The 14,012-nt window shown below is 38.8% G+C and overlaps 1 protein-coding gene across 1 annotated transcript in view; it reads right to left on the bottom strand.

Annotated features, from left to right (window-relative positions):
- LOC115229630 (ribonuclease H2 subunit A) overlaps nucleotides 1-14,012 on the bottom strand; it is an 86,230-nt gene that overhangs the window by 18,306 nt on the left and 53,912 nt on the right. Inside the window, exons 2-3 of the mRNA XM_029799958.2 lie at nucleotides 13,389-13,460; nucleotides 10,744-10,873 (exon numbers count right to left, since the gene is read on the bottom strand). Of these exons, the coding sequence (XP_029655818.1) occupies nucleotides 10,744-10,873; nucleotides 13,389-13,460 (202 nt within the window). The remainder of the gene's footprint in view (nucleotides 1-10,743; nucleotides 10,874-13,388; nucleotides 13,461-14,012) is intronic.

Below are 14,012 nucleotides of genomic sequence, written 5' to 3'. Positions count from 1 at the left end.
CAATGTTTCTACAGCTGGATGCCCTTCCTAGTGGGTGCTTTTTACGTTCCACCTGCACTGGTGCCAGGCGAGGCTGGCATCGGCCACGGTCGGATTGGTGCATTTTACGTGCCACCAGCACGGAAGCCAGTCGACGCGGCACTGGCTTCGACCACGATTCGGATGGTGCTTTTTACGTGCCACCGACACGGAAGCCAGTCGAGGCGGCGCTGGCATCGGCCACGATTCGGATAGTGCTTTTTACGTATCTCCAGTCCAGGGGTCCTGGCATCTGCCGGGTGCCAGTCATAGGATTGGTTCAATTTCGATTCCGATTTCGATTTCACTTGCATTTAGCCCCAAAGTCACTGGAAATGGAGATCTCCAAGTCCAAATTCTTGGACGGCTAGGAACCATGCCATGGCAGGTTGAGAAGAACATTTGCTAAGACAATATTGGAATCCTAGGTCACCAGCAACAGGTTCTGGTATACCACCCCTCCCATTTCACCCACGTGTTTTACTGCATGTGTCGATTCATTACCTACTTTGTCCGTCCCCCATCACCAGACTCCATTTCTTATATGCACCCTTGTTGCACTATGCACTATGTTTGACGTTAGGAAGGGCATCCAGCCGTAGAAACATTGCCAGATCAGACTGGGCCTGGTGCAGCCTTCTGGCTTCCCAGACCCCAGTTGAACCGTCCAACCCATGCCAGCATGGAAAGTGGACGCTAAACGATGATGATGATGATGACCCTTCTCAACATACCTACCACAATATGGCTCCTGTTGTTATCTTTACTTTGTCTTTATCATTATTGTTTGTATTCTTCTTGTCTTTACTGTTGTTGCTATCATCTGCACTGTCATCATAAATATTATTATTATCAGATATTTTAGGTCAGCACCATTATCGCTTCCTCATTCTCTTTCTTAAGAATGGCTTTCTTTATTAGCATCTTTTTGATAGGAGGAGGGTGAAGTCTTGCTTGTTTTTAGCCCCACTTCACCATTTATATCTTTTTTCCTCTTCTCTCCAATTCATATTTTCTTCTTCTTATGATGATGATGATGATGATGATGGTGGTGGTGGTGATGATGGTGATGGTGATGATGGTGGTGGTGGTGGCGGCGACGGTGATGGTGATGATGATGATGTGACCTTGTCTTTATCTGTTGCCAGCCCATCATTTCACAATTTTATTTTTATTTATACTTCTTGTTTCCTCTTGATATAAATAAAATATAATGCTTGGGAGACACACATTCGAAGAGCACAACTTTTGATACAAGTCCAAACAGGTGCCACTCAAATGTTTAAAACCACAAATATTGCATAACTTCTAATATTGAACTTTTGCACAAAATTGGCATTAAAAACAGAGTGCTACAGAAACAATTGTAACTGATCATTAAAGATGTGCTAAACTCTTCCTTTGTTTTCTCATTTGGATTATATTTTATTCTTCGTAAGACCCTCACAATAGTTTTATCAACATGGAGTGGCTGTGTGGTAAGTAGCTTGCTAACCAACCACATGGTTCCGGGTTCAGTCCCACTGCGTGGCATCTTGGGCAAGTGTCTTCTGCTATAGCCCCGGGCCGACCAATGCCTTGTGAGTGGATTTGGTAGACGAAAACTGAAAGAAGCCTGTCGTATATATGTATATATATATATATATGCATGTGTGTGTATGTGTTTGTGTGTCTGTCCCCCTAGCATTGCTTGACAACCAACGCTGGTGTGTTTATGTCCCCGTCACTTAGCAGTTCGGCAAAAGAGACCGATAGAATAAATACTAGGCTTACAAAGAATAAGTCCCGGGGTCGATTTGCTCGACTAAAGGCGGTGCTCCAGCATGGCCGCAGTCAAAATGACTGAAACAAGTAAAAGAGTAAAGAGTATGGTTCCTGGATTTTCTACACTTGGAGAATTTCAAACTTACTTAAGACCATAATTCAAGAGTATAGGTAATCTCAGGTTTGTCTTGAGTGCTGCATTAGAAGTGCCCCTATTTTTCTACCCTTTCGTGAAGGTGCATGGCTTAGTGGTTAGGGCATTCGGTTCATGATCGTAAGGTCATGAGTTCAATTACCAGTGACACACTGTGTCCTAGAGCAAGACACTTTATTTCACGTTGCTCCAGTCCACTCAGCTAACCAAAATGAGTTGTACCTGTATTTCAAAGGGCCAGCCTTGTCGCATTCTGTGTCACGCTGAATCTCCCTGAGAACTGCGTTAAGGGTACACGTGTCTGTGGAGTGCTCAGCCACTTGCACGCTAATTTTACGAGCAAGCTGTTCCGTTGACTGTATCATCTGGGACCCTCATCGTTATAACTGAAGGAGTGCTCTATATATATATATCAATAATAATTGTGATTGTTTCTTATTAGGAACGATAGGGTTAATAGGACTGCAAGGAAAGTGCTCAAGTAAATGAGACGAGTATAACAAACTTTGGTTGTAGAACAAACAACAAATTTAAGGTCATCCGTGTAACATATCACATCTCGAACATTTAATCACATAATGCTTTTTCTTATACATAGAATACAGATGCATAAAATCACAGAAGATGAAACAATAATTCATTAGGCAAGCATATAAAAAAAAGTGTGTGAGTACAGTCTATCGCAATTAAAAATTAATACTTCAGCGACTAAACAATTTTTTTTTAACATTATAACATCTAGAATAATAAATATATAAAAATATAAAAATATATGAATATATAAAAATATGTATATATAGGAAACATATAAATATATAAGGTAAGATAAAAGTTCATCGATTAAGAATTTTTCAATTAAAAGTTACTTTTTAAGATAAGGGGAAAACCTATTAAGAAAAGTCAGTGTCCAAGCAAAAAAGAAAAAGCCATATTTACAGTCCCTATGGCCATTTCAGGGGTTCATCAGGGTATTTAATGCACGAGGGTGCATTACAATAATGACTCCTTCGTCAGGGGAAAATAATAAAACATCACATACCTAGGCGAGACTTCTTTAAAAAAACTATATATATAGGTAATGTTTGTCGCCGCTTCAATGTGGCTGTTCCATACAAACTGACACTACTAATATTTTTTAACCCCAAGAGGACGATTCCTCCAGCTGGTTATTGATGCAATCTGCACCTGCTATATATTGCAAGCAAACCCCTACCATCTAGCGTGTGCATGTTTGTCTGTGTTTGTCCCCCCATCACCACTTGGCAACTGGTGTCGATGTGTTTATATCCCAGTAACTTAGCAGTTTGACAAAATTGACTGACAGAATAAGTCTTAAAAAAAAATCCTGTGGTCAATTTGACTAAACCCTGCAAGGCAGTGCATCAGCATGGCTGCAGTCAAATGACTGCAACAAGTAAAACAATGAAAGGATATAAGAGGTTTGCTTCCTGACCGTGTGGTTTCGGAGTCATGGCACTGGGCAAGTGCCTTCTACTGTAACCCAGGATCAACCAAAGCTCTGTGAGTGAATTTGGTAAAAACTGAAACAAAATGAAAGCCATTTTTTCATGTGTGTGTGCGCGCGTGCATGTATGTGTGTGTGAGATTTTATATTTCCATTTTATCTACTCTTTTACTCTTTACTCTTTTACTTGTTTCAGTCATTTGTGGCCATGCTGGAGCACCGCCTTTAGTCGACCAAATCGACCCCAGGACTTATTCTTTGTAAGCATGGTACTTATTCTATCGGTCTTCTCTTTTGCCGAACCGCTAAGTTGCAGGGACGTAAACACACAAGCATCGGTTGTCAAGCGATGTTGGGGGACAAACACAGACACACAAACATACACGCACATATATATATATATACATATATACGACGGGCTTCTTTCAGTTCCCGTCAACCATATCCACTCACAAGGTTTTGGTTGGCCTGAGGCTATAGTAGAAGACACTTGCCCAAGGTGCCACGCAATGGGACTGAACCCGGAACCATGTGGTTGATAAGCAAGCTACTTACCACACAGCCACTTCTGCGCCTACACATGCACTTTGCTCATTGATTGTTAACAATGGCTTTGCTAACAATATCATTTGCTTGCCATGCACTGTGAAACCCCATCAGACATTTTGGGACGTCTTGGCGTGTTACACAAAGTTTGTAAATAAAACACTCATGCCAGTGTTATTTGTTTCCAGTTCAAATAAATATGTCCAGGCTGTTTGTTGTTTGATAGACTGGGAGACTGTTACATCACTTGGAGACAAGTGGGGGTTGGTGACAAGAAAGGTATCTAGCTGTAAAAAATGTTGACCCAACTTACTATCATCTGACCCATGCAAGCACGGAAAAGCAGCAGTTATCCCTTAACCCTTTTAGCATTTAATCCGGCCATAACCGGCCCAAATATTCCACCTGTTTTATGTTAAAACTGTCTGGATCCAATCTCTCACACCTACCCTACAATGTCATTTTAAAAATATATAGCCACACCATTTAAATTTTGAGGTTGCAAAATAATATGTGATTAATTCCTGTGTGGTAAGTAGCTTGCTAACCAACCACATGGTTCCGGGTTCAGTCCCACTGCATGGCATCTTGGGCAAGTGTCTTCTGCTATAGCCCCGGGCCGACCAAAGCCTTGTGAGTGGATTTGGTAGACAGAAACTGAAAGAAGCCTGTCGTATATATGTATATGTATATATATGCGTGTGTGTGTTTGTGTGTCTGTGTTTGTCTCCTTAGCATTGCTTGACAACCGATGCTGGTGTGTTTACGTCCCCGTCACTTAGCGGTTCGGCAAAAAGAGACCGATAAAGTGAGAGACAGAGATAACATGTGGTTTGGTAGGCTATAAGAGTGGGAGTGAGGCAGGTGTAGTGCTTGAGGAGAGCTAAATTAGTGGTTCAGTGTGGGGAAGGAGGAGGGGGATGGGAGAAGGGATGATCTTTCTTTCTCTCTCTCTCTCTCTCTCTCTCTCTCTCTCTCTCTCTCTATATATATATATAATATATATATATATATATATATATATATATATATATATATATAAGATTAATATCAAGATTAATCAGCCGAAATTGCTACGATGATCCAATTCTTGACTGAAGATTGAAGGCTTCGAATGTCCCGTCCATGTTTTTTGTATCGTCTTCTTAATGTTTTACGTTCTTGTCCCAGTTTGTATTTTTCTACATATAATAATTATATATATATATATATATATATATATATATATACTTGCCGAGATACACGGTATTGCCAGTGTTACATGCAATTGAAGAATTAGACATTTCTGTTATATTTTCTCTAATCAACTAGAATACCTATGATTCAAATTTCATCAAAATTGCATTTGAGGGTTCTTTCCCTCTTTACCACACCCTAAATAAATGCTAATCATGACACATGTATCCCATACTACTGATCTTTATGCGCAGATTCCAAAATTCCAGTTTTATAGAACCTGTTAAAAGGATTTTGTTCCTGAAAAATGGAGGTCATTGAAATCAATGTTACCATTGGGGGACTATGTGTGACCCAGTGATAATAAAAGTACTCAAAGGAGGTCTGCAACCAAATAACTTTACTCAACATTTTGCAACTGAATCAGTGGAGGCAAAGATGCCTCTCATTTACTTGACAATTTATGCACCACATTGCAGAAATCACAAAGCAAACTCTTACACTGTTGTACCATTGAATTATAAATAATGCTCATCTTTTATGCTTGGGTGACCCTACAGCTTCCAAGAGTACAACAGTATTCATCTTTGCTTAGATAAAATGACTAAATTGTGGGTGTTATGTCCCCATGAAGGGGTCTTTCTAATTTGTAAGATGAAATATTACTTCATTTGTGTCTAATATCTATGGTTAAAATTTCATCAACAGCAAAAATATATGAATTTTCATGGGGGTTATAGCCCTTATGCATAGAATATAATTTCCAAATTTCATAAAGATCCTTTCAGTACTTTTGACCTAGTTTTGGATCATAAAAAACTGACTAAAATTTGAGAGTTAAGGCCCCCATTATGGTATCTTAGAATCCTCATAAGAAGTGGAAACTTTGAGAATACTTCTTGATGTGTGTCAATTACCCATGGTTGAAATTTCATCAACATTGAAAATTTATGAATTTTCATGGGGTTCTGCCCCCTTTAAGCCATCTAAAATTCAAACCAAACATATTGTATTATACCTGCCTTTATGCATTGAATCTAAGTTCCAAATATCATAAGGATCCACTCAGTAATTTTGGTCCATGAAATTGTATGAAGCACACAGCATTACCCTTCTCCCTGGGCTTGGATTTTGTGTCCCAAATTTCATAGGATCGGTGCAGTAGTTTTCGAATGTATAAGTAATACACGAACACACATACAGACATTGACTTATATAAAATAGCTATGAATATGCACATGTACATACATGTATATATGTGTGTGTGTGTATTATATATATATATATATATACACACACAAAAAAAAGATAGATTGATAGATACAACTGAGTGGGCAAACAAAAATATGAGACACAGCCTAGTGGGGTTTTTTTTATGTTGATAAGCCTGGTACTTATTCTATTAGTTTCTTCTTGTGAAACCAGTAAGTTATGGGAATGTAAATAAACGAACAGCAGTTGTGAAGCAAGGGCGAAACACAGAGACAAAGACACACACATACACTTACATATATATATACACGATTGATTTCTTTCAGTTTCTGTCTACGAAATCCACTCAAAAGGCTTTGGTTGGTCTGAGGCTATAGCAGAAGACACATGCCAAGTCACCACACAGTGGGACTGAACCCAGGACCATGTGTTTTGGAACCAGGTTTCTTACCACAAAACCACACCTGCACCTGTGTGTGTGTGTGTGTATGTATGCATGTATATAAGTGTATATATGTGTACATATTACATGTACCTCTATATTTATATATACATCTACAAATATACATGTATACATACACATCTATATATATATATATATATATATATACACATGTATACATATACATGTATATACATACAAGTACATATATATACATGTATATATATACAAGTATATATATATACATGTATATATATATATACATCTATATATATATACATTTGTGCAGATGTATACATATATATATATATACATAATATATATATATATATATATATATCACGTGATCCCGTGACCGATCAGGCTATCAGATGTTGCTACACATCGCTGGTCACAATGCGCTTCGCATTGTTTTAGCCTTCAAATGACGCCACCCCGCTGGCTAAGCGAGCAGGCCAACAAAAGAAGGAGTGAGAGAAGGTTGTGGCAAAAGAGTACAGCAGGGATCGCCACCACTCCCCATCCGGAGCCTCATGGAGCTTTAGGTATTTTCGCTCAATAAACACTCACAATGCCCGGTCTGGGAATCGAAACCGCGATCCCACGACCGCGAGTCTGCTACCATCACCACTGGGCCATTGCGCCTCCACATATATATATATACATTATATATGTATGTATATATGTATCTATGCCTGTATATATGTGAGATAATGGTTTCACTTTAATAGTTTCAGTATTAAAGTGAAACTATTAAAGTGAAAATATCTGACATTACAATAGAGAGATGTTATTGTTTCACTTTTGACACGTAATACTGAAATAGTGGAGAAGATATGATATTGCTCTGGGTTTGCACTAGGCAAGAAGTTAAAAATTTTTTATGGCCCATGACACTACATAGGCATGAGTAAAATTTGAATGAAATTGGTTGTGTAGTTCTCAAGTTTTAGGGAAACACACAGACAGACAGACACATACACACACATTCTCAGTTTTATATATATAAAGTTATATATAAATATATAAATATACACAATTGCAGCATGGAAGGTGTTTATAAGCCATTTAAAAACACACAAAAACCATTAGATTCACTTCAACATTTAAATTTAATTTGTCAAAATATTTTCCTTGCTTTGAAACCACAACCTGTTCACTGACAAAATTCCGTCTTTTTAAATGGCTTATAAACACCTTCCACACTGCAATTGTTTTTGTTTCAGCACACGATCTCAGATAAGGTCACTTACTATGCAAGTACATATATATGTATATATATGTATATATATATATATATATATATATATATATATATATATATATATACTTAATCATATCAAAGGGAAATGGAAATTAATTAAAATTTTCATTTCCAGTGGCCTAACGTAAAAATTTAGTCCAAAGACTATATATTAGTCATAACATACAGTGTACATTCAAACACATAAGGAATCCACTCGTGGAATTCAACACACTAGAAAGAACTGCTAGATTCTATAACCACAAAAATTAGGGATAAAATTTGACAGGAACAAGATGAAAAAATAAAAACATTTTACCATCAAATTTCCTAGACCAATTGGTTTCTGATTTTAGTTTAGCAAGTAAATAACATTTACCTACGAGGTGAAATCGTCTTCAACAGGTACACCTTGGATTAAATATATTTATATGTTTATATATTTATATGTTTGTGTGGAGGCGCAATGGCCCAGTGGTTAGGGCAGCGGACTCGCGGTTGTAGGATCGCGGTTTCGATTCCCAGACCGGGTGTTGTGAGTGTTTATTGAGTGAAAACACCTAAAGCTCCACGCGGCTCCGGCAGGGGGTGGTGGCGATCCCTGCTGTACTCTTTCGCCACAACTTTCTCTCATTCTTTCTTCTGTTGGCCTGCTCGCTTAGCCAGCGGGGTGGCGTCATTCGAAGGCTAAAACAATGCGAAACGCATTGTGACCAGCAATGTGTAGCAGCATCTGATAGCCTGGTCGGTCACAGTGATCACGGTGATATTTATATGTTTGTATATTTAACCCAAGGTGAAGACGATTTCATCTCGCGAGTAAATGTTATTTACTTGCTAAACTAAAATCAGAAACCAATTGGTCCAGGGAACTTGATGGTAAAATGTTTTTATTTTTTCATTTCGTTCCTGTCGAATTTTATTCCTAATTTTTGTGGTTATAGAATCTAGCAGTTCTTTCTAGCGTGTTGAATCCCACAAGTGGATTCTTCATGTATTTAAATGTACACTATGTTACATATATATATATCACAGATATAGGGTGAAATATAATTAATCTAATAAAATCAACAAATTTCACCTAGTAGTATTTCAATATGGAAAAGGACCATATTCGGTAAAAATTCATATAATTATAATAATAAGGGTTTTTTGCAACAAGTTGCTAAAACCACATACTGAAAATATTAGAAACAGCAGCCAAAAGACTACTATTTCTTTTACTACAAAAATAAGTCTCCACAGACAACAATAATTGTAACTCACATATGGCAAAAAAAAGAAGAAAAACAATGAAATCACGCAGTCTTTCGAAAACTGTGTGATTTCATTGTTTTTCTTCTTGATGGCAATATTCATTTACAGCTACTGCTCAATGTCAAAACAAAGAGACCCACCCAGACACACATGCATATGCACAACTCATGCACCTGCACCCCTTCCTTGCACAATTACATACAAGGGGGTGCTGAAAAGTTCCTAGCTTTGGGTAAAAGAAAATACTCAAGGATCAGTTAATTATGCTTTTATTGAACATATTCTCCTCTCAGATTCACACACTTATTGCAATGAACCTTCAGTTTTTCTAAGCCCTATAAAAGAACTCAGAAGGTTAGGCCCCCAATCAGGCCTTTCAAGATACCCTTAAAACTAGGAACTTTTCAGCAACCCCTCATTTGTATATATATATAAGGGGATTGCTGAATAGTTCCTGACTTTGGATAAAAGAAAATATAAGAGGATCAGTTAACTATGGTTTTATTCAACATATTCCCCTCACAGATTCACACTTATTACAGTGATCCTACAGTTTTTGTAAGCCCTGTAAAAGAACTTGGAAAGTTGGGACTCCAATCAGGCCTTTCACAATACCCTCAAACCCAGGAGTTTTTCAGTTCTCCTCACACACACATACACAACAAACTTCTTTCCATTTCCATCAACCAAATCCATTCACAAGGTTATGTTAAGCCTAGGGCTATTGTAGAAGATACAATAAGGCGGCGAGCTGGCAGAATCGTTAGCACGCTGGACGAAATGCTTAGCGGTATTTCGTCAGCTGTTACGTTCTGAGTTCAAATTCTGCCAAGGTCGACTTTGCCTTTCATCCTTTTCGGGTCAATTAAATAAGTACCAGTTACGCACTGGGTCGAGATAATCGACTTAATCCGTTTGTCTGTCCTTGTTTGTCCTCTCTATGTTTAGCTCCTTATGGGCAATAGAGAAATTATTGTAGAAGATACCCAAGGTGCCACACAGTGGGACTGAACCTGAAACCATGTGTTTGGGAAGCAACCTTTTCAATCACACAACCATACTTATGAGTCTATTTCGTCTCCTCCTTAATAACCAGTGAGGAGTGGCAACGAAAAATTCCACTAATATTTGCCAAAGGTGTGGTAGGGCTGGCATTTCCATTTTGAGAATCATTGCCCTATACCAAATTAGGAAAAGAGATTCTTACAAAATCCAGCAACCAACAAACGAAAAAAGGAAATAGCAGATAAACAAAAACTTGTTTGTGCCTATATACACAAACAAACAAACAAACAAACAAACACCTGTACATGCACTAATACCCTGAGTTACCTCATGGTGACAATCATAAGGATTGTTCACACTTGACATTTTTCTCATACTGTGATTCATAAGAATTTTATATCCACTTATTTATTCAAAGAAATATGGGTTTAAAATGAAAGTGAAATATTTTGATAACTTACCTCTTCAACATACTGTTAGAAATAAAAGTTGGAGAAAGAATATGAACCATCCAGCCTATCTTGTCAACAGAATCAGTTGTCATTTTTCCCAGAATACTCTCTCTCTTTTCTTCGGTTAAGGTTTTTGAATCTGAAAACAGCAAAACGGGTAAAGATTTCAAAATAGAGACAAAATTGCATAATTTGTCAATGATTATAGTAAATTATAAGGATGTGTGTGTATATGAGAGAGAGAGAGTGAGTGGGGAGAGAGAAGATGCATAGCCTAGTGATTATGGTAGTGTATTTATGATTGCAAGATTGTGGTTTCAATTTCCAGACAGGCAGTGCACTGTGATCTTGAGCAAAACGCCACGTAAAAAGCACCATCCGATTGTGGCTGTTGCCAGCCTTGTCTGGCCGCTGTACCGGTGGCACGTAAAAAGCACCATCCAATCGTGGCCGTTGCCAGCCTCATCTGGCACCTATGCCGGTGGCACGTAAAAAGCACCATCCAATCGTGGCCGTTGCCAGCCTCATCTGGCACCTATGCCGGTGGCACGTAAAAAGCACCATCCAATCGTGGCCGTTGCCAGCCTCATCTGGCACCTATGCCGGTGGCACGTAAAAAGCACCATCCAATCGTGGCCGTTGCCAGCCTCATCTGGCACCTATGCCGGTGGCACGTAAAAAGCACCCACTACACTCACGGAGTGGTTGGCGTTAGGAAGGGCATCCAGCTGTAAAAACACTGCCAGATCAGACTAGAGCCTGGTGCAGCCTTCTGGCTTCCCAGACCCCAGTTGAACCGACCAACCCATGCTAGCTTGGAAAACGGACGTTAAATGATGATGAATGCCCAAGACCACTCAGCTGTAAATGAGTAACCTTGAGATGGAATGGCCTTCAATTCAGGGAAAATGTTGACCTGCCAGCCTAGCAAGCAGGGTGGCATCATTTGAAAGTTACAACAATGCAAGGAAGTGTATTGAGAACATCAGTGTGTAACAACAACCAATAGTCTGGTTGATAATCCATAACAGTGTGCCCAGTGGAAGCTATGGACACATAAGATGTCCAGTGTTATCACGGAAAGGTTAACAGAGAAAGTTGTCATTTTGAGTGGCAGATGTGCAGCTACAATAAGCACTAAGAATGAAAGTATTAGCTTCCATTACCTAGGTGACCAGGTTAACAGTGGAGGAGTTCTGAAAGCATAGCTGCGAGAATAAGAATAAGCTCAGAGAGCTACTATCTTTGTTGGTAACAAAGGGTCAAAGGGCTTTTCCCTCAGAGTGAAAGGCAGACTTTATGATGCCTGTGTATATACAGGTATGTGACATGGCAGTGAAACATAGACTATGAGTATAGAGGACATGCAAAGGCTTGAAAGAAATGAAGCCAGCTTGCTCTGCTTGATGGGTAATGTCAGATATGCAGGTACAACCGAGTGTAAATGATTGAAGAGAAAAATTGGGCATAAGAGGCATCAGTTATAGTGTGCAAGAGAGAAGACTACACAGGTATGGTTTTGTGATGCATATGGATGAGGACAGTTGCATAAAGAAGTGCTGATCTCTAATTGAGGAGGGAACATGTGGAAGGGGTAGACCTAGAAAAACATGGGACGAAGTAGTGAGAAAGGATCTTCAGATGTTGGGCCTCACAGAGGATATGGATTGTGACTTCTGGTGGTTTGCTCTGCTTGAGAAGATATGTCACTTTAAGTAAATCTGTAGCCATCAATACATACAGGCATGTCCTCTGCATCCCTCTCTCAGCCGAGAGGTCCTTGTCTTGAGAGTTCACAGATGCTGGCATTACATACAAAGCACCTATCTTGACACCACATAAAAGCACATGTGACAGTGGCACGTAAAAGCACTCATGCCAGTGACATGTGAAGAGCACCCAGTACTCTCTGTAAAGTGGTTGGCATTGGGAAGTGCATCCAGTTGTAGAAACCATACCAAAACAGACAACTGGAGACTGGCAGCTTTTTGGCATGGTTTCTACAGCTTATATATAGGCACAAGTGTGGCTGTGTGGTAAGAAGCTTTCTTCCCAGCCACATGGTTCTAGGTTCAGTCCCACTGTGTGGCACCTTGGGCAAGTGTCTTCTACTATAGCCTCGGGCTAACCAAAGCCTTGTGAGTGGATTTGGTAGACAGAAACTGAAAGAAATCCACTGCGTGCACACACACAAATTGATTGATATATATATATATATATATATATAGTGAGAATTTACAAAAGAACAAAAGACAAAGACACAGGTGTGGCTGTGTGGTAAGAAGCCTGCTTTCCAACCATAAGTTTCCAGATTCAGTCCCAGTGTGTGGCACCTTGGTAAGTGCCTTTTACTATAGCCTCAGGTTGACCAAAGCCTTGTGAGTGGGTATGGTAGATGGAAATTGAAAGAAACATGCCATATGTATATGTATGTGTGTGTATATATATTTGGAAACATATGGTTGGAAAGCAGGCTTCTTACCACACAGCCACACCTACGCTTATGTAAAAGAAAAGTTGGGAAGAGAGAAAGAAATCAGAGTATTTACCTAAGATACTGTTAATAAGTGAATGGCTGAAAGATCTTGTCTAATTTAAATACAAATTATCATTATCACCACTACTGGCATTAAAATTCTGTAAATAAAGCTCACCTGCCAAGCCAAGATGTTTCAAATGATCTTTCTCTTCAAGAGGACTATAACATGTTCCATAAACCATTGGCCCTGTAAAGAAATAAACAGACGAAAATATTTTAAAATAAATATTCCACAATAATTCTAGCCTCTAACATTTCAAAAAGCCAGCTTCTGTGTATTCATCTGACTTACTAGAAATGGCAGCCAAGAAGGAGGACACATCGGATTATTTGTTCTAAAATACATTCGATCCAGAAAAGATGGGACAGCCATGCCTGGAATGTCTTGACCATCAAAGGTTTGATTATAGGTTTGCTTGATCAAAGCTGACCTAGAATTAAACCAAACATTCCAGCATATAACAAAATATATTGAAATATTTGGAGTAAAATCAAGCAAGTGTATATATATATGTATGTATATATGTAAGTCTATGCGTATATCTTTGTGTTTCTCCCTCATCACTGCTTCACAACTACTGTTCGTTTATTTACATCCCCATAACTTACTGGTTTCACAAGAAGAAACTGATGGAATAAGTACCAGGTTTATCAACATAAAAAAAAGCACTAGGCTGTGTCTCATATTTTTGTTTGCCCATTGAGTTGTACTTTTCAATTTATCTTTTTGTGTATGTGG

This window comes from Octopus sinensis, linkage group LG2 (assembly GCF_006345805.1).
Source record: "Octopus sinensis linkage group LG2, ASM634580v1, whole genome shotgun sequence".
Lineage (NCBI taxonomy): Eukaryota > Metazoa > Mollusca > Cephalopoda > Octopoda > Octopodidae > Octopus > Octopus sinensis.
This window is presented reverse-complemented; position numbering and strand designations above follow the sequence as displayed.